Below are 25436 nucleotides of genomic sequence, written 5' to 3'. Positions count from 1 at the left end.
TCAACAGAGGTCTCTGCCCTTCGGAGATTCATGCCACATCACCTGAAACAATGCTCCACCTTTGAGTTGCTCACCGCATGCCTTTGGCGTTGTCGTACCATAGCTCTCCAAACAAACCCCCAAGAAGAGGTTCGTTTGTTGTGCGTTGTCAATGCACGTGACAAAGTCAACCCTCCTTTACCCAATGGTTATTACGGTAACGTTTGTGTGTTTTGTGTGGCACTCACAACAGCAGGGAAGCTTTGTAAGAATCCATTGGGTTACGCTGTGGGATTGCTGAAGAAGGCAAAAAACAACATAACAGAGGAGTCCTTGCGGTCGGTGATTGATCTTATGATAATTAAGGGTCGGCCTCACTTCTATGTGGTGGGGTCGTATCTTGTGTCAGATGTGACACGTGCTGGATTTGGAGAGGTGGACTTTGGGTGGGGTAAACCATTTTATGGTGGGCCTGCAATGGGTGAGGGGCGGGTACCCGGAGTGGCCAGTTTCTATATTCCTAGTAAGAATAGTAAAGGAGAGAATGGGATAATAATGCCAATTTCCTTGCCAGTCCAAGCCATGGAAAGATTTGAAAACCAATTGAATATATTGCTTGTTGAAGGACCATCTAGTCACTTATAAGAATTCACTGCTCAAGCTTTTGAACCAAATTTACTAAGAGTAGATATCTTAATTTGTGCATGTGTCTTTAGTTTAAATTTTATATCCATTAGTTTTTTTATGGAATCAAGAAACTTTCATCCTAAAAAGGGTAGATTCCATTAATTTATGATGAGACTTGAATTAATGTCAACTAGGTCTAAGACATTTAAAAAATGAATGATTTGGTCCCTAAACCTAACTTACTCCCTATACATTATTAAGTTCGTTAGTTATTTTTCTCCTCTCCTAGTGACCAAATTGGATTAAGGGTTCAAATTGATCAATTTTGAAATGTTTTAGATCTGTTTGACATTAGTCCAAATCTAAAGGTTGGTTAATGGAATTTATCCTAATATTTAAATTTTTATTAGTTTTTATTGTTGATTAACTTGATAACTTGTGTGCAAAGACACGTGATAGCGAAAGCTGTTTACCAATGACTGTTGTGATGAGCTAGAGTATGAGATAGCCAGTGCGATGACTAAATGAAGATAAGCAACATGCACGTTGTGAGTTGAGTTCGAGAAGCTAAATGCGATGACTGAAATGAAAATATAGGCAATATGCATATATTTGATGTTATGTATTACGGCATGCATATTTGAAGACTTTATTTTCATTTTTCTTCTCAACTAAATCATATTCTTGAGGGGCGGTTATTTAACCATGTTTTTCCACTGGGAAGTTAATGTTGAAAATGTTTCATACTTTCATGTTGATAAATGTACGAAGAACGCAGTTAACACGCTTGGCAGTTAGGATCACAAGAGAACAGATGTTAGAAAATAAAATGTTTTGAACTTTTCATCCAGTTTAGACTGCTTCGTGAGTAGTTACTGGAATGATTGTCATGTGATAAGGATATTCTGCACCTCCAGATCACAAGGGATACCATAAAATTTGGGGAGTACTGTGCAATATGAAAGCTAGAAAATTTTTCTCTTACCTTTAAACCTGAGCTTAATTACTGGCAGAATTTAGCGAGGGCAAAAAAGAAAAAAATGATTGTATTCATTTAATGATCTGTATGGTCAAAAAGTGCAGAAATTAAGAGGACCTGTGACAAGAACTGCGTGGGTGCTTTAATACAGCTAAACTCTATTTCAGAAACATACACATAAAGCAGAACTCAAACGGTAATTACAACTGAAAAAAAAAAAAAATCATCAAAAAAACTTACCGGTTTTAGTTTGTCCCTAATACACTTCAATTCTACAAACTTTTTATTTGCTTCATTTTGACTTTTTAAGATTTGGAATAAATAATTAAATTCGTTAAAAAGTTTTTGAAGTTTGGATGAACCCTAACAAGTTCATTTAATCTAAACTTTAGAAAATCTAATGTGTTAGCAACATGAGTCATAGTAAAACAGGGAAAATCAGCCATTTAACTTTCATCGGTGATTTTTTTAGCCAAAAGCCCTATTTTTGAAATATTTGGGTAAGTGGCTCTGTTTTGCAACTCGACTTTGCTAAAATTTAGTTCCCTTTGCATCTTGAATTTTTTTTTTTTTTAATTGAGTTCTATTGAGGTGGCAGTGGTTGATGTGGCTATCTTAAAAAAAAATTGCCAAGTGGAACTTGACTTTATCAAAGTTGAGTCATGTGTTATTTTTTCAGAAAGAGGAAAACGATTTTATTAAAATCAAGTTATTGAGTTCCATCTGTGCTTTTTTTTTTTTTCCAAAAAAAAAAAAAGGCTACTCAGTCCTTTTCGTGTTTGCACTTTTAAAAAAAAAAAAAAAAAAAAAAAAAAAAAAATGATTGCCTTCATTTAATGATCTGTATGGTCAAAAAGTGCAGAAATTAAGAGGGCTTGTGACAAGAACAACGAGGGTGCTTTAATACAGCAGAACTCTATTTCAGAAACATATACATAAAGCAGAACTCAAACGTTAATTACAACTTACCGGTTTTAGTTTGTCTCTAATACACTTTAATTCTACAAACTTTTTATTTGCTTCATTTTGACTTTTTAAGATTTGGAATAAATAATTAAATTCGTTAAACGGTTTTTGAAGTTTGGATAAACCCTAACAATTTCATTTAATCAAAACTTTAGAAAATCAAATGTGTTTTGTTAGCAATATGAGTCCTCGTAAAACAAGGCAAATCAGCCATCTAACTTTCATTGGTGATTTTTTAGACAAAAGCCCTATTTTTGAAATATTTGGGTAAGTGGCTTTGTTTTGCAATTTGCCAAAATTGAGTTCTTGTTGCATCTTGATTTAAAAAAAAAAAAAATTGAGTTCTATTGAGGTGGCAGTGGTTGATGTGGCTATCTTAAAAAAAATTGCCAAGTGAAACTTGACTTCATCAAAGTTAAGTTGTATGTTATTTTTTCAAAAAGAGAAAAATGATTTTATTAAAATCAAGTTATTGAGTTCCATTGGTGCTTTTTTTTCCAAAAAGAAAAAAAAGCTGTTCAGTCCTTTCCGTGTTTGCACTTTTTCTTGTATATATAATTTTCAATTTCATAATTGATAACAACATTACAATACAACATTACATATTTTATACATTAGGTCAATTTCGGTCTATTTGGTTCATTTTGGTCCTTTCTATACATTTTTTCATTTCAGTCCATTTGGTCTATTTGGTCCAAATTTGGTCCATTTTGGTAGAAAAAGACAAATTTGGGTTGAGAGTATGTATTGATTTCAATCACTTTCGAATGGTAGCAAAGGCTCTAATTTTTTGTTTTTTTATTTAAGTATCTTATACATTGGAAGGAAAGCATGTGATATATCATATATGTCAGGGATATAAGGTCCTTTTTTATCCTATTCATATATCATTTTTAATGTTAGAATTATATAGAAAATGTAGATATTATTTCTGCTGAATTAAGAATAAATCTAAAGTTATCCCCATATATGGCAAACAGAACGATTCTATTACTAACCATAACATGTACATGATATATATTACATATACCACCTCTTTTATCATCATGTTCCAGTGCTTTTGCAAAAGTAGCAAAGAGCCGGCAAAAGATGAAAACTAGAATCATGTGTATTGCATATGCATGATATATAGCACTAGTAAAACATGAATTCAAGTAATTGCCTAATGCATACCAGCATATGCACATTAAATTTTACTCTCCCCCCATCATGTCTTCCAAAGATATATGTTTATATAAGTCATATATAAATCACAAGGAAGAAATTATAAATTTGGACGTCGGACCACCATCTGATTGGTCTTGTAAGATACTATTCAGCTCCTTCACAAATCTTTCCATGGCTGGGGTTGGTAAGCACACAGGCACCATAATCCCATGCTCTCCTTTACTATTCATTGCTTCAATGTAAAATGTAGTTGCACTAGTACTTCGGATTTCAAAAATCTTAGCTAGTCCACCGTAGACTGCTTTTCCCCACCCATAGTCTACATCTCTTAACCCCACCCGCGCGGTGTTTGACACAACGAAGGATTTCACAATGGTGGTACGAGGTCGGCCTTTAGTCACCACCAAATCTATAAATGATCGAACGTACTCATCAGTGACATTAGCTTTTGCCTTTCGAACTAATTCCAATGCATACTCTAAAGGGTTCTCACAAAGCTTTCCAACTGTTGTTACTGCTAGTGAGATTGCATATGCATTGCCATAATACCCTCTTGGTAATGGAGGGTTCAGTATGGCTCGCACACTATTCATAAATATCAAGCGCGCTTGGTCTTCTGGGTTTGGTGAAAGTGCTATGGTACGACATCGCCACAAGAACGCAGTTAGTACCTCAAATGTGGAATATTTACCCAAGTGGTGAGGTATCTTTTTACGAATAGCAGATAGTTGGGTCGATCCAAAGAAGAAAGAGCAACAAGCTAGTTCATGAAGAGGGTTGATGATCAAGCTCTGAGGCTCAACCAATTCATCAAATTCGTGATGTGTGCATGTCACCTGTGGTGGGTTCCTAGCATTGAGAAGTTCCCTTTGCCACACAGGTGGGATTGAAGGTGCACATGCTCCTCGTGCAATCTCACCTAAGGCATTCATGAATAGAACTAAGCCTGGAGCATCACTCATGAGATGGTTGAGGCGTAGGGCAAAGGTAAATCCACCACACCTTAGTCGGGTCACCTGCCAAATATCACAATTAAAAACATTGGTGTTTGTACATTAATTAGAAACATTTTCGGCAGTAAAGAATACATTGGTTGTCTGGTTATTCTAATTTCACATATGTTAGGAGAGTTATGCATCTCCCATGTTGGTGCGACCAGCAAGGATAAAGAACACATCATACAATTTCTTATTAGTATTGTTATCTTTAGATACAATAAGATTTGAACCTGTAATTTGAAGAAAATTCACTCCAGCTCATTATGTCATATGGTTCGATAAAACTTTTCAAGAAATTTTCATCCAAAACTAATTGCCTTTGTGTTTATACCACTAAGAACATATTAAAGAATAATATGTATGCAATTACAAACTGCAATGGACATTTTAAAAAAAGAAAAATTCACATTGTCAAAGTGGTTAATAGCATGCACAAATATTTATTGTTGTTAAGTGTATTTTTCTTGGTACCGTTGACTTTAAAAAAAATATATTAATAAAATCAATTAATGGATTATCAAATGCACCTTAACTTATGCCATCATGGTACACATTAACAAAAGCCATAAATTCATAACCAATGGCAAATATCGCTTGAAACTTCATATCTTCAATTGCATAACCATCAATTACCACTAGAACTAAAATTATGATGATAGAAGGGTTCAAGTTACATTTACTATAACTTTTATGTATAAAATTATACATTTTTTAAATGGTAGATTTTAGGAAATCTAATGGTTAAGAAAAATGTCAACTACCCATATTATCATTAAAAATTTATTGCTTGCTACTTTAGCTAACTTAATTATGGACATTTCCTTCTCAAAAAAAAAAATATTGTGGACATTTGTTTTTTTTTGGGTCTCTCTCTAAGATGTTTAGAGGGAGGGAGAAAAAAATTATTATGCAAAATCTGAACGTTTATGTTTAGAGAGAGAGATTAAAAACACCCGGCTGGAGAAGAAAATCAATTTAAGCAAATTATCCTCCATTGAACTGAACCATCCGAACACCCAGCAGAAAAAGAAAAGCAAGAAGTCAAGAACACTTCCCCTGTAGTTTCAACCCCAAGAAACTTATTAAGAGTTGCTTCCACAATATATAGTACATCCATGATCCATCTATGATCCATCTTCTCCCATAGCAGGAGGAAATTGAACAAAACAAATAACATTAGATATTGTGAACCTCATGCTTAAATCGATAATTTCCTTTTAAATTTACCACCCAATGGAAATGGAGATAATGAAATGAGAAGGAAGAAACTGAAAAGGTGTCTAAACTGCACAGTATCAGCAGTGTTGTTAAGAACAGTTTTAGCTCTGCTAATCTGCTGCAAAGTGCCACCAACAACAGCTCTATTTCATTTTTCTCATTACTGCAACAACACCGACTCTCTGTTTCCCATTTACTTCTAAGGGTCTGTCTGTGCATATTGGGATGGGAGTATTAAGCTGAATTTTATAATTCTTCCCATCCCTATCATTAGTTAGCTGCGCGATGTTGTGATGTGATATGATTTGTGATGTGATATGATTTGTAAAGTAAAGGTGTTAAGTTGTGTTGAAAAACTTGTGGTTAGGTGATACTTATACATCTATGTGTACATCTATGCTTAATTTGTAACACTGAATAATATAAGAGGTTAGGGAAATTATAAGGAAGAGAGAAGGTATTTTGGTGTGATTAAATTAGTAGTATTTAGCAATACACCTAAGTGAGTTATGCACTTATGCTACATTCATCATATAGTAGATGTATCAGATTTTTTTTTGTTAAGTCAAATTTCATCCTGTAGTCATGATGACTCGGTTACATGGCAGGATTTTTCTTTTCTTTTCCAGCCAATAGTTTGTTAAGTTTAATCATTACCCTCCTCACATAGAATCCAAAATCAAAGCAAAAGTTCACACCAGGTCTGATCCTTTGATATAAGATAGAAATTATCAAATTGTAAAGATTATTGATAAGAAAGAAACTATGAAAAACCTTATCTTTTTTTTTGGGTAGCCGAAATATCAAAATCTAATCGTTATTAAATAGAAACTATCAAGTTCTAATATTGTTATAAAAATAGTCTTATTGAATGACAACAGTTCACATTTCAATCTGTTTGTAAATTCTACCGTGTTAAACCTCTCTCTTGATTGCTATAGGAGGTTGTAATAAATAAGGTAGAGAGAGGGAAAAATGCTCCATAATTAAGTTCACTTTTTTTTTTTTTTGATAACATAATTAAGCTAACTGATGTAGCAAGCAATAAACTTTTAATAATAACATGGGCAGTTGACCTTTATTCTAACCATAAGATTTCTAAACAAATTTACAGTTACAAAGTTTATATCAGGTATAACTTGAACTTTTTTATTTTATATATATATATATATAGTGTCACAAAAGAATTAATTCAAACTACCTACAAATTAAAACAAAACTTTGATAAAAGTATGAGAATTAAATAAGAAAATAGTTCAAATCTAAGATCAAATTACATACCAAAAGGAAAAAAAAAAAATCCAAAATTTGATAAAATATGAAAGGGAAAAACTAAATGAGAGAGAAGAAGCTTGATAAATGATAATTGAGAGGTGTCTTTGGATGTAAGCATTGTTTGATGAGAAGACTTGACGTAGAGACAAAAGAAATACAGACAAAGTTTAGGCGATTTCTTCTTTGTTTTTTGTATTTTGTATCTTCTTTTTTTTTTTTTTTTCACTTTTAGTTTGGGAGAACTAATGTGTGAATCATAGCAATATATTATGACAAGTCACTATTAAAAAAAAAAAAAAAAGGTATAATAGTAAGAAACAGCACCAAGATTCTCGTATTTGTTTTTGCTTTTTGTTTTTTGATATAGAGACTCTAGTTAAATTAAAGAGAAGTTTTTAGTCACCACAAACAAAATATTTCTATATCTAAATAAAAATTAAGTAGGACTTATTTTATGGGGGAGGGGAGAGAATTATTTTATATATCGATTGCATGTAACAAATGTCTCCTAGTTATTAGCATGAATCACACAATGTTATTAACAATCAAGTCAAACGACCAATAAAATACTTCAAAAAAAAAAAATCCAAAGTATGATATATCCTAATGATATAAAATAAATTTTGAGTTTATCAAGTAAATAAATAAAAATTGCCAATTCCATAGGCCACGTCAATGTCATTGGTCACCCCTATCGTCTTCTGCTAACTATTTTGATTACTATTTTTTATTTTTCTTTGCTTTTTCTTCTAACTATTTTGATTACCATATATATATATATATATATTTTTTTTTTTTTTTTCTTTTTCTTTGCTTTGTGTGCCTAGCGGTAGCGTGTTTTGTCTCTTTTGCATACCACCGCCACGTGAGCTATTGATTCAGATTAAAATAACTTTTCAACTATTGAACCTTAATTTGTGTGCCTCTTTATGGAATTTTCTTGTCATATTAAAGATGAGATATGAGAGAATATAATTCTAAAGATTCAGTTTAAGCAATAAACATATAAAAAAATTGCAGAATAAAAAAACAATAATATCAAATAGATAGTTGTATAAACTGTTTTAAAAGTTAGACTAGAACTATTTATCAAACACCTTACGGGCATATCAAAAAAAAAATCCTTTCGGGAATTTTATTATTTGATAAAAGACATTGAAATGAGTGAGATTAGGCATACCAATACACCAAATCAGATCCTCAAAAAGATAAAAAATACACACCAAATCATATCAATTGATTTAAGAGGAAAACCAGTAAATCACTACATGTTACCTGAATAAGCAATAATGGGCAATCAAGCATTCCTCCTGAGCCAGGAACATCATAAAGGAGCTCATCTATACACGGAAATGGAGGATGAATTGCATGTCCAAACTGGTCTAGTGAAACATCAGCATCAGCCTCAATGAACATGACACCTTCACCTGTACATTCTACCATAAGCTTTCCACCAGGCCCTTCCTTAAGCCTACCTGCAAAAGGGTAGTAGAATACAAGCGTTTGTGCCAGTGCCTCTCTGATAATCTTCACTGGATCTCTCCCTTGCCTTGAGGGATTGTATCTATAGAATTGTATATTTGGGACTTGAAATCTAAGACTATCTCTGTCATCCAAGTCTGAAAGCTGTTTAAATTCATGAGGGGTGGGCTTGGCTGGAGCCACAAGTTCTGGTTCACACCTTCTCACTGTGAAAACTAGAGAAGGGGACGATGGGGCCATGATTGCCATGGATGATCAAACGGGAGTCAGAGCTTACAGCAACTATGAGAAGAGAGGAGTTTAGGAAAGTTTTGATTCTTGTGATTTGGAGCATGAGGAAATTTTAGTAATTTAGTACAATCCTGGACCATCTTTCGGCAAATACTAAATGTTTATAAGATCACTTGTCACTCAACTATCTCCATGTCCGCGGGCCATATATGGGATAAGATCCTGGCCCACCTTTAGGCCAACAAGAGTTGCGTTTGAAGTTTGAACTCTTCCAAACCCCCGATGTGAGCCGGCTATATATGTGATAAGATCAAATAGTCAGCTAGTGCATGTTGTGCAATTTTGAAAATTGTTACCATCTTTAGCAATTGAATTGGACTCTACGTCTGGATGCTCCTCAAGAGTCAAGACTAGAGCAATTAAGCAAGCTTTGTTATTCATAAAAAGTCTCCATTTTTGTCACAATTGTCTTATACGGTAGGTTGTGAATATTTACCTGTCACTTTAACATAGTAACAGCTTTAGGATTTTTGTTTAGAGGGTTGGTATAAAAATAAATCTCGGATAAAAATATAAAATTTGAAGTTTATGTAGTTTCATTATTACAAATACACACTAGCAATATAGGAGAAGTATTATGTTCACAATATTTTTATAACAAATTTTAGGTAATAAATTATAATTGATTCTAATTTAAACTTACTATTGAAATTACTTTTTTTGTCCTATAAAAAACAACCAATAACAATTTATCACTTATAATTTATTGTGAAAATAATGTGGACATAACAATAACATTTCTCATAAAAGACAGACCATAAGTTCATTTGACATATTATTTCTTAATACAATGAACTTACTAATTATAATTACTAAGATTAAATCTTGGAAAGCATCTATTGTATCTAAATACAATAAACTTATTGATTAGAGAAATAGTACGTTCATAATATTTTTACAACAAATATTAAGTACCAGGTTGTTACGGGTAGTTATTAATAAACAAAAAAATAATTTATGTGGTTGTTTCAAATTAAAACTAATAACAACTTATTACTTATAATTTGTTGTAAAAGTATTATGAAAATATTGTGAATGTAACACTTCTCTATTAATTATTGTTGTTAAGTGAACTGATTGTTGTTAAGTGAATTGGCAAGCAAGATCTAAATACAATAAATTTTTATCTATTCTTTATTTCAAATTTTTTAAGATCTAAATGGACTTTTTTTGAGATTTTAGATGAAAAAATTTCTACTTTGTTGTTGGTTTTTCTATTTTTTCCTCAAATTTTAGATCAAATTAGTTTGCAGTTAGGTCTTTTTTTTGTGTTTAAAAAGACCAAGAAATTGCTAAGCTAATCATATTCAAGTTTATTACAACTGGACTTAAATGAAAAAATTTAGATCCAAAGTGTTCACAATTTTATTTTAGGAGGGTTTAATGAAAAAAATTACATATAATTTTTTTCCCTAGCTTGGGGGGTTCATTTGAAGTTGAACCCCTAGGATTGTACCTAAAGTTATGATTTTACATGAACCCATTACTCACAATCTACCATATGAACAATTGTGACAAAAATTGTATATATGTGTATATATATATATATATATTTGTAGTTCTAGAATTTTTTATTTATTTAATTTAATAAAAACTATTGCACACTTTTTTTAATTTTAACTGAAATTATAAATGAAAAACATGATTTTAATTTAAAATCGTGTTTTCAACTTATAATTTCAAATTTTTTTAATATAAAAAGTGTGCAGAAGAAATATTCTCATTTGTATTTTCCTTTTAAAGGGACTCGTTGTCATTTTATTCTTTGGATTTGGTTTTGGTACAGTGTACACTGCACACAATTCAAAGTATTTCAAACACGTAATAAAAATTGATCACATGATTACATTTTGTCTCCGCTAATACATTGGAATACGGGTGGAAACTTTGTCCGGATCTTTCGGCTTGTGGTATTGCTAAATTTAAAGGGACCCAGTACCTTTTTTTTTCATTGTAACTTCTAGCACTTGCTGAGTGTCATGTCGTGTGACTTTGGCACGCAAAGAGAAAATTCCTTTATTAATTTGAAACAGAGCTTTTTTGAGAGAATTTTTGTGCCACTAATATCATAATCTCACTTTTTTTTTTTCACGGTTAAATTTTATCATTGTCACTGTGTAAAACAAAGTGAAAGAGAAAAAGAATTGAAGAAACTGAAAAATTGTTATTCAGATGAGTAAAATTGGTTACCAAAATAATTAGCAACTACTCTGTATATATACACAAAACAGGGACTAACATTTCCCGCCTAAAATAACTAACAAACAGATTTATCAATACAACAAATCATATTTTGACACTTGGCTTCTTTATTACTTGACAGCTGTTTCCAACTTTCCTTTCCTTCTTTCTCTGACACGTGGACTCCCTTTGATTCTTTTCTGTTATTTTCTTCTTTACTTGACTCATGCCACTGTTCTTTCCTTCTTCAATTTTAACACAGTGCCCATGGATGCATATGCATCTTATCAAACCACATAATTTTTTAAGTGTATATATATATATATATATATTTTGTGTGTGTACTTGTTGATTTATTTTTGTCTTTATTGGTTTGAATGTTGGGGGTGTCGCTGCACAATAATAATGTTCAATAAGTTTAACAAACTCGAAACAAGCAGCAATACAAACAATTAAAGCACAAGTAAAAATCGGACAAGCATGACAAACAAGACCGACCAAGCAACTAGAACAATCAACAAGTTCCAAATCAATGAACTCTATGTAAGTACACACATACATACTACAAGGAAGATATGATCAATTTGGACATTGGATTGCTATCTGATTGATCTTTTAACATGCAATGCAGCTCCTTCAAGAATCTTTCCATGGCTAGGCTTTGCAAGTAAACTGGCACCAGGATCCCATTGTCCCCTTTACTATTCTTCAATGGAATGTAAAAATTTATAGGCTCTTTATTAGGCTCTGGGAAAACCTTGGCTGAGAGAGAGAGAGAGAGAGAGAGAGAGAGAGAGAGAGAGAGAGAGAGAGAGAGAGAGAGAGAGAGAGAATGGCGATTACCGGTGAGATTTGTCAGTCGGTTCGATTTTCATCGGATTTCAAACCTCTAACCCGCCCCTCAACCCACTCAGATCAATTGGTGATGCTAGAGATCCGCTACGGACTGCCTTTCTACTTGGATCAAGTTGGTTCTAGTCGAGTGGCACCGAGTTGGAAAAGTTAGTCGAGGCTTGGTTTGCTTTGGATAGCCTTAATCGAGGCCATTTGTTAATGTCATTGGGAAAGATTACAATTTCTGTTTTACTTTTCTTTTGAATTGGATGTTAATAATTTAATTTGGATTAGAAAAAAATAAAAAATAAAAAAGAAGACCTAGACCTTCTATTGAAATGTACACAGACCTTCCACATCCCGAAAAATCCGGAGGTCCATGAGACCAATATGGAAGTGCAAGCTGATCAGGAAGATTCTCAGCCAAATCTTGGGAATCATGTTTTGATTGACACTATACAGTCTGGACATACTAGGCCGGTGCTGGATAATTACTAGGTTAAGCCGAGACAAACTAAGGAGGTGAACCAGGATGTTGGGTCGAGTGGAAGATGGACCAGAATGACACGTGTGGATGTAGGACTTACTCATCCTCTCTCTGTTGAGCTTGGAAAAAGAGGACGTACATGGCGAGAGGAAGAACATAGTGACTGTAATATTGATGATCAGTCTTCAAAGCGTGAAAAACAAACTTTGTTGAAGAAAAACAAACTTTGTTGAACGATGATCCGGATCTCGAATATGGATCGGCGGGGGTGGTTGGACACCCTTGCCGGGACCAATGAAACTGTTAAGTTGGAACTACTAAAGGCTTGGGAACTCTCGAACAGTTCGAGGCCTTTGCAACATTGTGGAGGCACAAGCACCCAAAATTTGTTTTCTGATGGAAACAAAATTGTTTGTTGATGGTTTTGCTCAGATTTGTAAGGACACTAAACTACTGAATAAGTTTGTTGTTAAGAAACCAAATTGGGGTGGCGGGTTGGCCATGCTATGGAAAAATGATGTTAATCTCAAAGTCATCAACTTCTCAGATCATCACATTCTGGCTAAGGTGGTTGAGGAAAATGGTCGGGTTTGGTTTCTGACTGGGTTTTATGGATGGCTTGAGGCAAGCCAAAAAGCCAAGTCATGGGCTTTATTGAAATATATTAAATCATTTGTTGAAGGAGCCTGGATCTGTATTGGTGATTTTAACACGATTCTGAATTCAGTGGAGAAGCTTAGCTTGCGTGCTTCAGACCCACGACAAATTGATGACTTCAGGGAAGTGTTAGAGCAATGTCAGTTGGTTGATTCAGGGTATCATGGGTATCCTTATACTTGGAACAATAGATGTTTGGAGGAAGCCAATACAAAGGAAAGGCTGGACCGTGCAATGGCTAATGAAGCTTGGTGAACTACTTTTCCAAAGAGCAACGTTACTCATCTACACACCCATGTGTCAGATCATCTACCGATTTTGTTAAATATTTTGGATGATAATCACATGCATGCAAGGGGACCACGTGGTTTTAAATTCGAGGAATCCTGGTTGATGTGGGATGGGTGTGAAGATGTGGTAAATGAGGCATGGTGTAATAGCATTGAAGGTGGGTCAGCCTTGGAAGTAATAAGGCAGCAGATAGCAAGTTGTGGGAGGGACCTACATGGATGGGGGGCAACCAAAACGCATCCTGATAAGGAGGAAATAAAGCGCTTACAGACCCGGTTAACTGCTCTTGACAATGCCCCACCTATGGAACAAACCTGTAATGAATTTGTGGAGCTTAGTAAATCCTTGGATGACTTGCTTCGAAAGCAGGAAATTTATTGGCACCAAAGATCAAGGATTGCGTGGATGAAACATGGTGATAAGAATACCAAATTTTTTCATGCTAAGACATCTTAAAGACAGAAGCGAAACTTCATTCAGGGGTTGTTGGACCAACAAGGGCAGTGATGTGAGGATATTGATGGTGTGGCTGGTATTGCAACTAACTATTTTGAATCTTTGTTTGCTTCAGGTGAATGTAATAGAATGGAGAAGTGCTTGGCACAAGTACCACATAAAGTCACAGCCGAGATGTGTGAGTTGCTGACCCAAGATTATGAGGCTGAAGAGATTAGAGTGGCATTGTTTCAGATGGGTCCTACGAAGGTTCCTGGCCCCGATGGTATGGATGCTCTTTTTTTTTCCAGAAATACTGGCATATTGTGGGAGATAGTGTTGTTTCTGCAGTTCTTTCCTACCTAAATTCGAGACATATGGTGAATGAGATAAACTTTACTTATATTGTGTTGATTCCTAAAGTAAAGGTGCCTGAAAAGATGATTGACTATAGGCCCATTAGTCTTTGTAATGTGATTTATAAAATTATTGCAAAAGTGTTGGCTAATCGCCTTAAGCAAATCCTCCCACATGTGATATCCCCTACACAGAGTGCTTTTATCCCGGGACGCCTCATTACAAATAATATTCTTGTTGCTTATGAAGTTCTTCATGCCATGCATTGCAAAAAGAAGGGAAAGAAAGGTGGTTTGGCGCTAAAGTTGGATGTTAGTAAGGTTTATGATAGGGTGGAGTGGGCTTTTTTTACAGGGAATCCTGATAAAACTGGGTTTTCTAGAAGGTTGGGTTAAGCTAAAAATGGGTTGTGTTACCACTACCTCCTTCAATTCTCTATTCTTATTAATGGAAAACCTCATGGTCATATTATCCCTAGTAGAGGTATCCGGCAAGGGGATCCTCTATCAAGTTATTTGTTTCTTTTATGTGCAGAAGGGTTTACATCTCTATTACAACATGCTGAGGTGGAGGGGAGAATCCATGGACTTTCTATTAGTAGACGGGCGCCCACTATTTCCCATTTATTGTTTGCAAATGACTCACTCATTTTTTGTCGTGCTACACATGGTGAGATTGAAGTGGTTAATGATATATTGAATCTCTATGATGAAGCGTCAGGGCAGTGTATTAGTTTGGAAAAATCCTTTGTTTTTTTCAGTAGCAATACTTCTTTGATTCAATAGAAGGTGGTCAAGGTTCATCTTGGGGTTAAAGAGGTGGAGAGGTTTGAATCATATTTAGGACTCCCTACTCTTATTGGGAGGGCTAAATATCTGAATTTTGCTGATCTAAAGGACAGAATTTGGAAGAAATTACAAGGATGAAAAGGTAAGATGTTGTCGAAAGCAGGGAAAGAGGTGCTGATAAAAGCGGTGGCTCAAGCTATTCCAACTTACACTATGAGTGTATTTTTACTGCCTATAAAACTATGCAATGAGTTGAACTCTATATGTGCCAAGTTTTGGTGGGCGCAAACAAATAATGAGCGTAAAATCCATTAGCTGAGTTGGGACAAGCTTTCTCTACCTAAGGCTCAGGGAGGTATGGGATTTTGCAATTTAAGGTCTTGTAATATGGCAATGTTGGCCAAGCAAGGGTGGAAATTACTTAAGGAACCTAATTCTCTCCTTCATCGTTGTCTCAAAGCGCACTATTTCCCTAGGTGCAATTTTCTAGAAGCTCAGGATTGCCATAATAGTTCTTACACATGGAAGAGCATTTTGGCTGCAAAACCCATTTTAACTGCTGGTACCTGCTGGCGTGTGGGGAATGGTGATAGTATTCAAGTCTGTCATGACAATTGGCTGCCTCACCATCGTTCAAAGAGAGTTTTACAGCCGCCACCATCCTTGGATAGAGATATGAGGGTGTCCGAATTGATTGATTTTGATGTTCATGGATGGAATCGTCCGCTTATCCTCCAACTTTTTAGTAGTGTTGATGCCTCTGCCATTTTAAATATTCCCCTTAGCTATCGGTTGCCGCTGGATACTCTGTTTTGGCTTCATTCGAAAAATGGTTGTTTTTCGGTGAAGAGTGGTTACCATGTAGCAAGCCAGTTAGTTCGGGAGGATAATTGGGCTGAATCGTCTACCAGCGTAGTGGGACAGAGTCTCTGGAAAAAATTCTGGAAGCTGAAGATTCCGAACAAAGTGAAGGTTTTCGGGTGGAGGGCATGCCATAATGCTTTGCCTACTGGTCAGAATTTGATGAAGCGTAGAGTACTAGATGTGGCTACATGCGAACTGTGTACTTTGTCCGTTGAAGATTGTATCCATGCCCTTTGGGAGTGCGGTGTAGCTCAGGACATATGGGTTGGAAGTATGGTGGGAATGCAGAAGATAGTGACGCAGCAGGTCTCCTTCTTGCATTTGGTAGAAAAACTGTTAGAGGAGAAGCCCACAGAGGTGTGTGAGTTGTTCTTGGCACAGGCATGGTTTATATGGCATCAACAGAATTTGGTGGTGCATGTCGGACAAGTGCAGGATCCCTCTATAATTAACAGGTGAGCCAAAGATTTTTTGGAGGATTTTCGAAGCTCTCAAATTTGGCTTTCGGTGCAGCATCGCAGTGCACAACCAAGTACGTGGTTGCCTCCTCCAGCTGGGCGTTATAAACTTAATTTTGATGCTGCCATATTTTCGGACCCACCATTCACAGGATATGGAGCTGTTATTCGAAATGAGAATGCTGATGTGATGGCTTCTTTCTCTGTCCGTGGTTCGAAGGTAGTTGATAGCAGTGAAGCTGAGTTGCTCACATGTAGGAGGGCTATACAGTTTGCTATTGAGGTGGGCATTCCTGATGTTGTAATAGAAGGGGACAATGCTATGATCATGGGGTCTGAAAGGGACAAAATACCTTGGAATGTCTTATGTGACTGAACGGACCGAATATGGTCCGCGGACGCCCGAATAAACGGATTTGTCATTTGCACGGGCCTCCAATGGACGGACCTGATGTGAACGGGCCGGATATGGACGGAGTGAAGGAAGGTGGGCTAGTTGTCCATGGGCCTGTTGGGCCCCTTATAGGAGATATTTTGACCCATTCTCATAAGGGCCCAAATAGAGTCCTTGCGCTAGTAGGACTCCGGAAATCTTATATATTTGGTAAAGATCTTCCGCATAAGGAGGAGATTTATTCATCACGTTTAGGATTCTACAAGGAGAGTTCTATAAGGAAAAGACTTTCGCGCCAAGAAAGGGATGTCAACCTTATGCCACTATAAAAGCCCCAATACCCTCACAAGTCAAGGTACACATAATTAACCCTTCTCTAGCACTCTAGAGTTGTGAGAATACTTTCTGACTTAACCTTCGGAGGGTGTTTGGCCGGCACCACACCGGTGTCCTTCGATAGGTTTTCTCTTTTGTTTCGTGCAGGTTAATATACGAAGCGAAAGGAGCATCGTGCGACTCATTGGTGAATTTTCTTGATTCATCAGTTGGCGCCGTCTGTGGGGATTTCGAGTAATTAAGCCATACTATTGTTTCCCAGACTAAAAGGTTGCATGGTACTCACTCGCTCAATGGCAACTACTAATGATGTGCAAGGAGAAGAACCACCCACAACTGCCCTCGAGAGACAAGTTCGGACCCTCAGTACCGCCGTGGAGTGTCTCACCAAACAGAACCTCGACTTAGAGGAACAGCTGCGCTAGAAGAATGCAGCACTAAATAACCGGCTAGAAGATCAGGAAGGGACTAGCGCTCCAAACAGGAATCAGGAGAGACCTGAGGGCAGCCACGCCCCAAACAGGCCGGAGAGGCAGCACGTGAACATGTCATCCCTCACGGATGCGACTCCACCACATATTGCCGCCGAGATGCAGGCAATGAGGGAACAGATGGAGGTCATGATGAACGCCCTCAAGGGGCGAGTCTCCAGTGACCTTGACGATCTGGTCAATCGTACTGACTCACCCTTCACTGCGGCCGTGAACTCCTTCCCCCTACCCCACAAGTTTCGCATGCCGAATATAGATAGCTATGACGGGGTGAAGGATCCTCTGGATCACCTGGAAACTTTCAAAACCCTGATGCATCTACAGGGGGTACCAGATGAAATCATGTGCAGGGCCTTCCCAACTACACTGAAGGGTTCCGCGAGGATTTGGTTTAGTCGGCTGACATCGAACTCCATTAGCACTTTCAAAGAACTAAGCGCTCAGTTCACCTCACACTTCATAGGGGGACACAGGTACAAGAAGTCCACAGCGTGTTTAATGAGCATCAGGCAGAGAGAAGACGAGACGCTAAGATCTTACATAACCCGCTTCAATAAGGAAGCACTCTCAATTGATGAAGTCGACGACAAGATACTGGTGGCAGCTTTCACGAACGAATTGCGGAAGGGCAAGTTTTTGTTCTCACTATACAAAAACGACCCCAAAACCATGTCAGAGGTACTCTACAGGGCCATCAAGTACATGAACGCGGAAGACGCGCTGCTTGCACGGGAGGAAAGGCCCAAGAAAAGGGAACGCTAGGTGGACATGCGCTAGGACCAAGGGCAGAAAAGACCAATGACAGGAGACAGAAGGGACGAAAGACGCCCTAAGCCCCCGAGCGGGAGGTTGACAAGTTTCACCCCCCTGAACACCCCGATTGACCAAGTCTTGATGCAAATCAAAGACGAGGAGACACTGACATTCCCGGGAAAACTAAAGAGCGACCCAAGCAAACGGTCGCAAGACAAATATTGTCGTTTCCACCGAGATCATGGCCACGACACGGCCGAATGCTATGACCTAAAGCAGTAGATTGAAGCCCTCATTAGACAAGGGAAGTTGTAGAAGTTCGTCAACAAAGAGAAAACGGATCATAATCGCCAAGAGCCGACCCCCCGACGGGATAACGAGCGTCCAACACCCCCCATCGGAGACATCAGGATGATAGTGGGGGGAACCGCATCTACCGGTTCTTCCAAAAAGGCTCGAAAGACATACCTCAGATCGGTCCTGAACGTCCACATGACGGGCTCGAGGCCCAATACCACACGGATGGAGAGCCCTATTATAGGATTCACCGAAGAAGACGCAAGGAGACTTCATCATCCGCATGACGATGCGCTGGTCGTCAGTATACGTGTGGGGGACTACAACGTCCACCGAGTGCTAATCGACAACGGCAGCTCAGCAGACATTCTATACTATCCAGCATTCCAGCAAATGGGGATAGACAGAGCACGATTGATGCCGGCGAGCGCTCCCCTTGTCGGCTTCGGAGGGACCAGGGTATTCCCAATAGGTTCCATCACACTCCCGGTAACGGTAGGTGATTACCCGCAAGAACTCACTAGGAATGTAATGTTCCTCGTAGTAGACTGCTCCTCCGCTTACAACGGTATTCTCGGACGACCCACACTTAACTCATGGAAAGCAGCAACATCCACATACCACCTAATGATCAAATTCCCAACGGACTATGGGATTGGAGAATTGCGGGGGAATCAGGCGACCGCCCGAGAGTGCTACATTGCCATGCTAGAAATGGAAGATCACCATCAGGCAATGTGCATAGAAGAACAGCGGACGGTCGCAGAACCAGCTGAAGAGATGGAGGTAGTAATACTCAACGAGTCCAAACCGGAGCGAACAACCAGAATTGGAACATTGGCCTGCCAACCTGTGCGCCAGGCCCTCATAACATTCCTCAGGAAAAACCAGGACATCTTTGCATGGAACCATGAAGACATGCCCGGGATCGACCCCTCTGTCATAGTCCACAAGCTGAACGTGAACCCTTCAACCCCCCCGGTCCGGCAGAAGAAGCGAGTTTTCGCTCCTGAACGGGACAGAGCAATAGCGCAAGAGGTCGGAAAGCTACTGGAGGCAGGTTTTATAAGGGAAGTATATTACCCAGAGTGGTTGGCAAACGTGGTCATGGTCAAGAAAGCTAGTGGAAAGTGGCGGATGTGCGTCGACTTCACGGACCTTAACAAAGCATGCCCAAAGGATAGTTACCCCCTCCCGCGGATAGATGCACTGGTCGACTCCACGGCCAGACACCAGCTTTTAAGTTTTATGGATGCCTTCTCGGGCTATAACCAGATCAAAATGGAGGAACACGATCAGGAGAAAACGTCCTTCGTCACCAGCCAAGGCCTCTTTTGCTATAAGGTGATGCCGTTCGGACTCAAGAACGCCGGGGCAACATACCAAAGATTAATGGACAAGATGTTCGCACACCAGATTGGGAGAAACGTACAGGTCTACGTTGACGACATGCTGGTCAAGAGCCAGTTCGAAAAAGATCATCTGAGCGACCTCCAGGAGACATTCGATACCCTACGGTCATACAACATGAAGCTGAATCCGGACAAGTGTGCATTCGGGGTGACGGCAGGAAAATTCTTGGGTTTTATGGTGTCCCAAAGAGGAATAGAAATCAATCCAGAGAAAATACGGGCCATCATGGAGCTTGAACCGCCAAGGACAACAAAGGAGGTACAGAGCTTGAACGGCAGAATTGCCGCCTTGAACAGGTTCGTCTCAAAAGCAACAGACAGGTGCCTACCGTTCTTCCGCGTCCTGAAGAAATCATTCGAGTGGACGGAGGAGTGCCAGAAGGCATTTGAGGATCTAAAGAAATACCTTTCCTCGCCACCTTTGCTCAGCCCATCCAAACCAGGGGAAGATCTCTACTTATACCTAGCCGCTTCGCAGGTGGCAGTAAGCGCGGCCCTAGTAAGGGAAGAAGAAGGGACGCAGCGGCCCGTCTATTTCGTAAGTAGGGGGTTCCGGGGGGCTGAAGAAAGATACCCCCACATGGAGAAGCTAGCCTTCGCGCTGATAACTGCAGCTCGAAAACTGAAACCATACTTCTAAGCCCACAGCATCATCGTCCTAACAAATCAGCCCCTAAAAAGGGCAATGAGCAGCCCCGAAGCAGCCGGACGAATGGCCCTGTGGGTGATAGAGCTGAGCGAATTTGACATACACTACCGTCCGCGAACCGCAATAAAGGGCCAAGTTGTGACTGACTTCATCGCCGAATACACGCAAACGGGGCAGCAGGAGCCACAAGCCTTCAGACTGTGGAACATCCACACGGATGGATCATCAAATAGGCTAGCTGGAGGCACCGAGGTGGTAATTCAAACCCCTGACGGAGACACGATCGAGTGCATGATCCGATTAGACTTCCCGACGACCAATAATGAGGCCGAGTATGAGGCATTGTTAGCAGGATTAGACCTGGCAAAAGCAGCAGGCGCCGAGGCTATGGTTATACATTGCGATTCGCAGGTGATAGTCAGTCAGATTAGTGGCGCCTATGAATATAGGGGGGAAAAAATGAAGAAATACCTGGAAGAAGTCAGAAGACGGATCGACTCCCTCCAGGTCACATTCGTCCAGATCCCAAGGGAGGAGAATGAATGTGCTGACCAGCTCGCAAAAGCCGCCTTCGCAGTGTCCATGACGACCCCCGACCGGGTGCTATCATTCATCCAGAACTCCTCAATCATTAACGGTGAAACGGAAGTGCAGGAAGTAAATCCAGAATACGATTGGACCACGCCCCTAATGGCCTACCTAAAGGAAGGCACGCTCCCGGACAACAAGGACGCAGCCAGAAAGCTGAAAGTCCGGGCTTCGCGGTTCATAATAATCAATGACGTCTTATATAAAAGGGGATTCTCACGACCATATCTGAGGTGTTTGGGTCACGAGGAAGCGGACTATGTAATGAGAGAGGTCTATGAAGGCATCTGCGGAAACCATTCGGGGGCGCGGTCTCTGGTACACAAACTGATCCGAGCAGGATACTATTGGCCTACAATGCAAAAGGACGCGCAAACCTACGTCAAGATCTGCGACAAATGTCAAAGGTTTGGTAACCTAATTAGGCAACCAACCAAAGAGCTGACACCCATGACGGCCCCTTGGCCGTTCGCCCAATGGGGACTAGACATCATGGGCCCTCTCCCGACGGCCGCGCGACAGCTGAAATTCTTGGTAGTAGGGATCGACTACTTCACTAAGTGAGTCGAAGCGGAAGCTCTAGCAACTATCACGGAGAAAAACATCATAGGTTTCGTATGGAGGAATATCATATGCAGATTCGGGATACCAAGGGTCCTCATCTCCGACAATGGGAAACAGTTTGACAACAAGGCATTCCGAGATTTTTGCTCGGAGTTAGGCATCAAGAATCACTACTCATCGCCCGCACATCCACAGGCAAATGGCCAAGTTGAAGTCACGAACCGGTCCCTGCTCAAAATCATCAAGACCCGGCTCGAGGGGGCAAAAGGTATATGGCCCGATGAGTTACCAAGTGTCTTATGGGCATATCGCACGACGGCTAGAACGCCCACAGGAGAAACGCCATTCGGGCTAACATACGGGAGCGAGGCCGTCATTCCAACGGAAATATGTCTTATAACCTATCGAGTGGAGAGCTACGATGAAGGCAAGAATGAAAAGGCTTTGCGGCTACAGCTAGACCTAGTCGACGAAGTCCGGGCTACAGCTGAACAAAGGATGGCTTGATACCAAAACCTCATGGAAAAGTACTACAACTCCAAAGTCAGACACAGAGACTTCCAGATCGGAGACCTAGTGCTTCGAAAGGTAATAGGAGCAGCTAAAGATCCCTCGCAAGGAAAACTTGGCCCAAACTGGGAAGGGCCTTACAAGATCTCATCTTGGCAGAGAAAGGGAACTTACCACCTCGAAACCATGGACGGACGAAAGCTGCAACACCCGTGGAACACTGAGCACCTGCGGAGGTACTACCAATAGATGCAACGTGAAGAGACATCCACCCCTTGCAAGCATTCCAGCTCATTTCTAAAGTTTTTAGTAGTTTTTGTTTTGAACAACTATTTTTACTTTTCTATTCTTTTACTTTGAACGAACCTCTCTACTAGTGCCTTTTTAAGCCCAAGAGGGCAAGCACCATTTTCCTATAAAGACTTCTTTCAGGCAACTAAATTTTTCCTGCCTAGTCTATTTAATTCAATATCATAAGATTCAAAAGTTGTCCACAAGATGGACGGATCCTCCAAAAAGGATGAAAAATCGAAGTCCAGATAATGGACGGACCAACGAAGCTGTCCACAAGATGGACGGATCATCCCAAGAGGATGAAAAACCAGAGTCCACAAGATAGACGGATCATCACAAGAGGATGAAAAACCAGTCCACAAGATGGACGGATCATCCCAAGAGGATGAAAAACCAGAGTCCATACGGTGGACGGACCAATAAGGCTGTCCACAAAATGGACGGATCATTCCCAGAGGATAAAAACTTAAGTCCATATGATGGACGGGCCAGTAAGGCTGTCTACAAAATGGACGGACCATCCATAAAAGGATGAAAAACCAGTCCATATAATGGACGAACCAATGTTGCTGTCCACAAGGCGGACGGATCATCCCACGGGGATGAAAACCTGAGTCCAGATAATGGACGGACCAGTGAGGCTGTCCACCAAGTGGACAGGTCACCCCAAAAAAGGGTAAGAGCCTAAGTCCAGATAATGGACGAGCTAATTAGATTATCCCCGAGATTGACGGGCCATCCCATGAGGATGAAAACCTTTAGGCCAAAATAGTGGACGGACAAATAGCGTCCTCCATAAGCGGACGGGTCAACCTAAATAGACGGTAACTACTAAGACCACATAATGAGCAAACCCAGGATAACGCCCACTAGTTGGACGGACCCCACAAAGGGAATTAAATAAGATACCCGACGGACTGGTACGGCAATCAGTCGACCCAACGGGTGGGTTCAAATTATGCATGACAGACATGATCAATAATTAACGGACCATTCAAAAGAAAATAGTGTTTCCAAGTCACACAAATCATCCAAAGAGATGACGGCATGTAATGGAAGGAGGCACCATAATAAGCAGGACGGAGCTCACTTAAGAATGAAAATATACGTTAAAAATAAAGACATGCATTCCACACAGATAAAACAGAAGGTCAACGGACCCAGCCTAAAATAAACCCGCTGAATGGTCAATGTATATATAAACCCCGTAAACATGACGGGTGTTCAAAATTGTTCCCCACTTACAATAAAAAAAAAAAAAAAAAAAAAAAAAAAAAAAAAAAAAAAAAAACTAAGTCATTACAAAGTAAATTAACATAATCAAGCTCCGTCTCCCTCTTCATCTGGACGGTCCCCAACGTCTTTAGCCTTGCTGTCCGCAGCAGTGTGATCCATTGGAGCTTCGCGGACAAGGCCGTCCTCATCAAAGAGAGCATCAGTATCCTCCGACTGAGCGGGCTGGGCAGTAGACAGCTCGGGGGCAGAGACGATGACGGTGGACAAGTCTAACTCTGGATACAACCTCCTCACCTGACAGAGGGCATCGTCGAACCCGTCGTTATAAACCAGACTCAGCTCCGCGATAACCTCGTTGGAGTCACGGTACTCGCGTACGGCGTCCTCCTTGGCATGACGGACTTCATTGTCTTTGTCCACCAAGTCTTTCTTCAGACTTTGCACCAGCTGAACGGCCTCATCCCGGGCCGTCTCGGCCATCCTTAGCTTCTTTTCCTGAGTGACCTTCCAGGCCTTCAGGTCGAGCAGCTCCTCCTCCGTCACCTTAGCCTTCTCGTGAATCCGGCCAATGGTCGTCTCGTGGTTGAGACACCGTCCCATAAGGCCTTTCATCATGATCATAGCTTGAGGGACAACGAAAATGAGTAAGCAAAATATAAGTTAAAAAATGATGAATGGATGGACTAAGGACGACGGAATAATTACCTGGGCAATGCTGAAGAGGCCCGTCTCCCCCATCGCCTCCGTCGAGTGATTCCTAAGATCCTCGTAGTCGTCGATAGTAATGATCGACGACATCTTCTCCAAGGCATACTTGGAATCCTCGCGAAGTAAGACGGGTGGTTTTTTCTGCTCGCTTGGCTGACCTGTCATCAGCCTCTTGCCTTTGCCATGCTTTGCCGGAGTAACTGACTTACTCCCCTCAGCCATCAAGCTGAGGACCGGGTCCAAGGGGACCTTGGGCTGCTTAGGTGGACGGTCGCTTTTCACGGGCAGCTTCCGCTTTAAAGAAGGCTTACTGGAGCCCATCCCCATGGGGTCCGTCCCGGCCTGCTTGTTCTTCGCAGCTTGAAGTCTTATGGTTGCCCGTCTCTTCGCATCCTCCATCTCTGAAAAAGGACGACGGACTAAGGAACAATAATAATGATTCAAAAAAAAAAAAAGTCATGAGGATAGACGGACTTACGCAGACGGGTCTGTTTCTCATACTTTAAAGCCGCTGGGGTAGGCTCGGGACCGTCACAATAACAGTGGATAGTATTGAGGTTGACGAGCTTGGCCCACGTCCTCTCCTCTGGTGTTGTCTTGGAAAAAATTCTTTCAAGGAAACTGAATTCCTCAAGTGTAATTTGGGGACGCTGTCGAACTGCACCATAGAAGACGGAGGTTAGAAACATTACAAATTACATAGATGTACGGAGTGATTTATGACGGACCATACCAGATGAGTTTAAAATGCCCCAAACTATGTCGACGGGCATGAAGTCCGTCTCTCCTGGATGACACATCCAGTCCTCTCCTTCCATGAAAAAGTAACGACTCTTCCAGTCCCTATTTGAGTCCGGGGTTTCATAAATG

At 40.0% G+C, this 25436-nt stretch overlaps 3 protein-coding genes across 3 annotated transcripts; 2 read left to right on the top strand and 1 right to left on the bottom strand.

Moving 5' to 3' along the window:
* The first annotated feature begins 30 nt into the window (after window positions 1-30).
* Window positions 31-624, top strand: LOC136063577 (benzyl alcohol O-benzoyltransferase-like). Its single transcript, XM_065764188.1, has one exon. It carries the CDS (start codon window positions 31-33, stop codon window positions 622-624), a length of 594 nt encoding a protein of 197 aa, XP_065620260.1.
* A 2895-nt stretch (window positions 625-3519) lies between these two features.
* LOC111989491 (benzyl alcohol O-benzoyltransferase) lies at window positions 3520-9123 on the bottom strand. Its single transcript, XM_065764201.1, has 2 exons — window positions 8485-9123; window positions 3520-4734 (listed from the first exon to the last, which is right to left on the bottom strand). Exons 1-2 carry the CDS (start codon window positions 8938-8940, stop codon window positions 3802-3804), a joined length of 1389 nt encoding a protein of 462 aa, XP_065620273.1. The 5' UTR covers window positions 8941-9123; the 3' UTR covers window positions 3520-3801.
* Window positions 9124-20729: 11606 nt separating this feature from the next.
* On the top strand, window positions 20730-22325 carry LOC136063576 (uncharacterized). The gene is made up of 2 exons (XM_065764187.1): window positions 20730-21814; window positions 21893-22325. Exons 1-2 carry the CDS (start codon window positions 20730-20732, stop codon window positions 22323-22325), a joined length of 1518 nt encoding a protein of 505 aa, XP_065620259.1.
* The last annotated feature ends 3111 nt before the right edge of the window (window positions 22326-25436 follow it).

This window comes from Quercus suber, unplaced genomic scaffold (genome assembly GCF_002906115.3).
Source record: "Quercus suber isolate HL8 unplaced genomic scaffold, Cork oak 2.0 scaffold_544, whole genome shotgun sequence".
Lineage (NCBI taxonomy): Eukaryota > Viridiplantae > Streptophyta > Magnoliopsida > Fagales > Fagaceae > Quercus > Quercus suber.
Note: the sequence above shows the minus strand (reverse complement) of the source record. Positions and strands in the feature narration are given on the sequence as shown.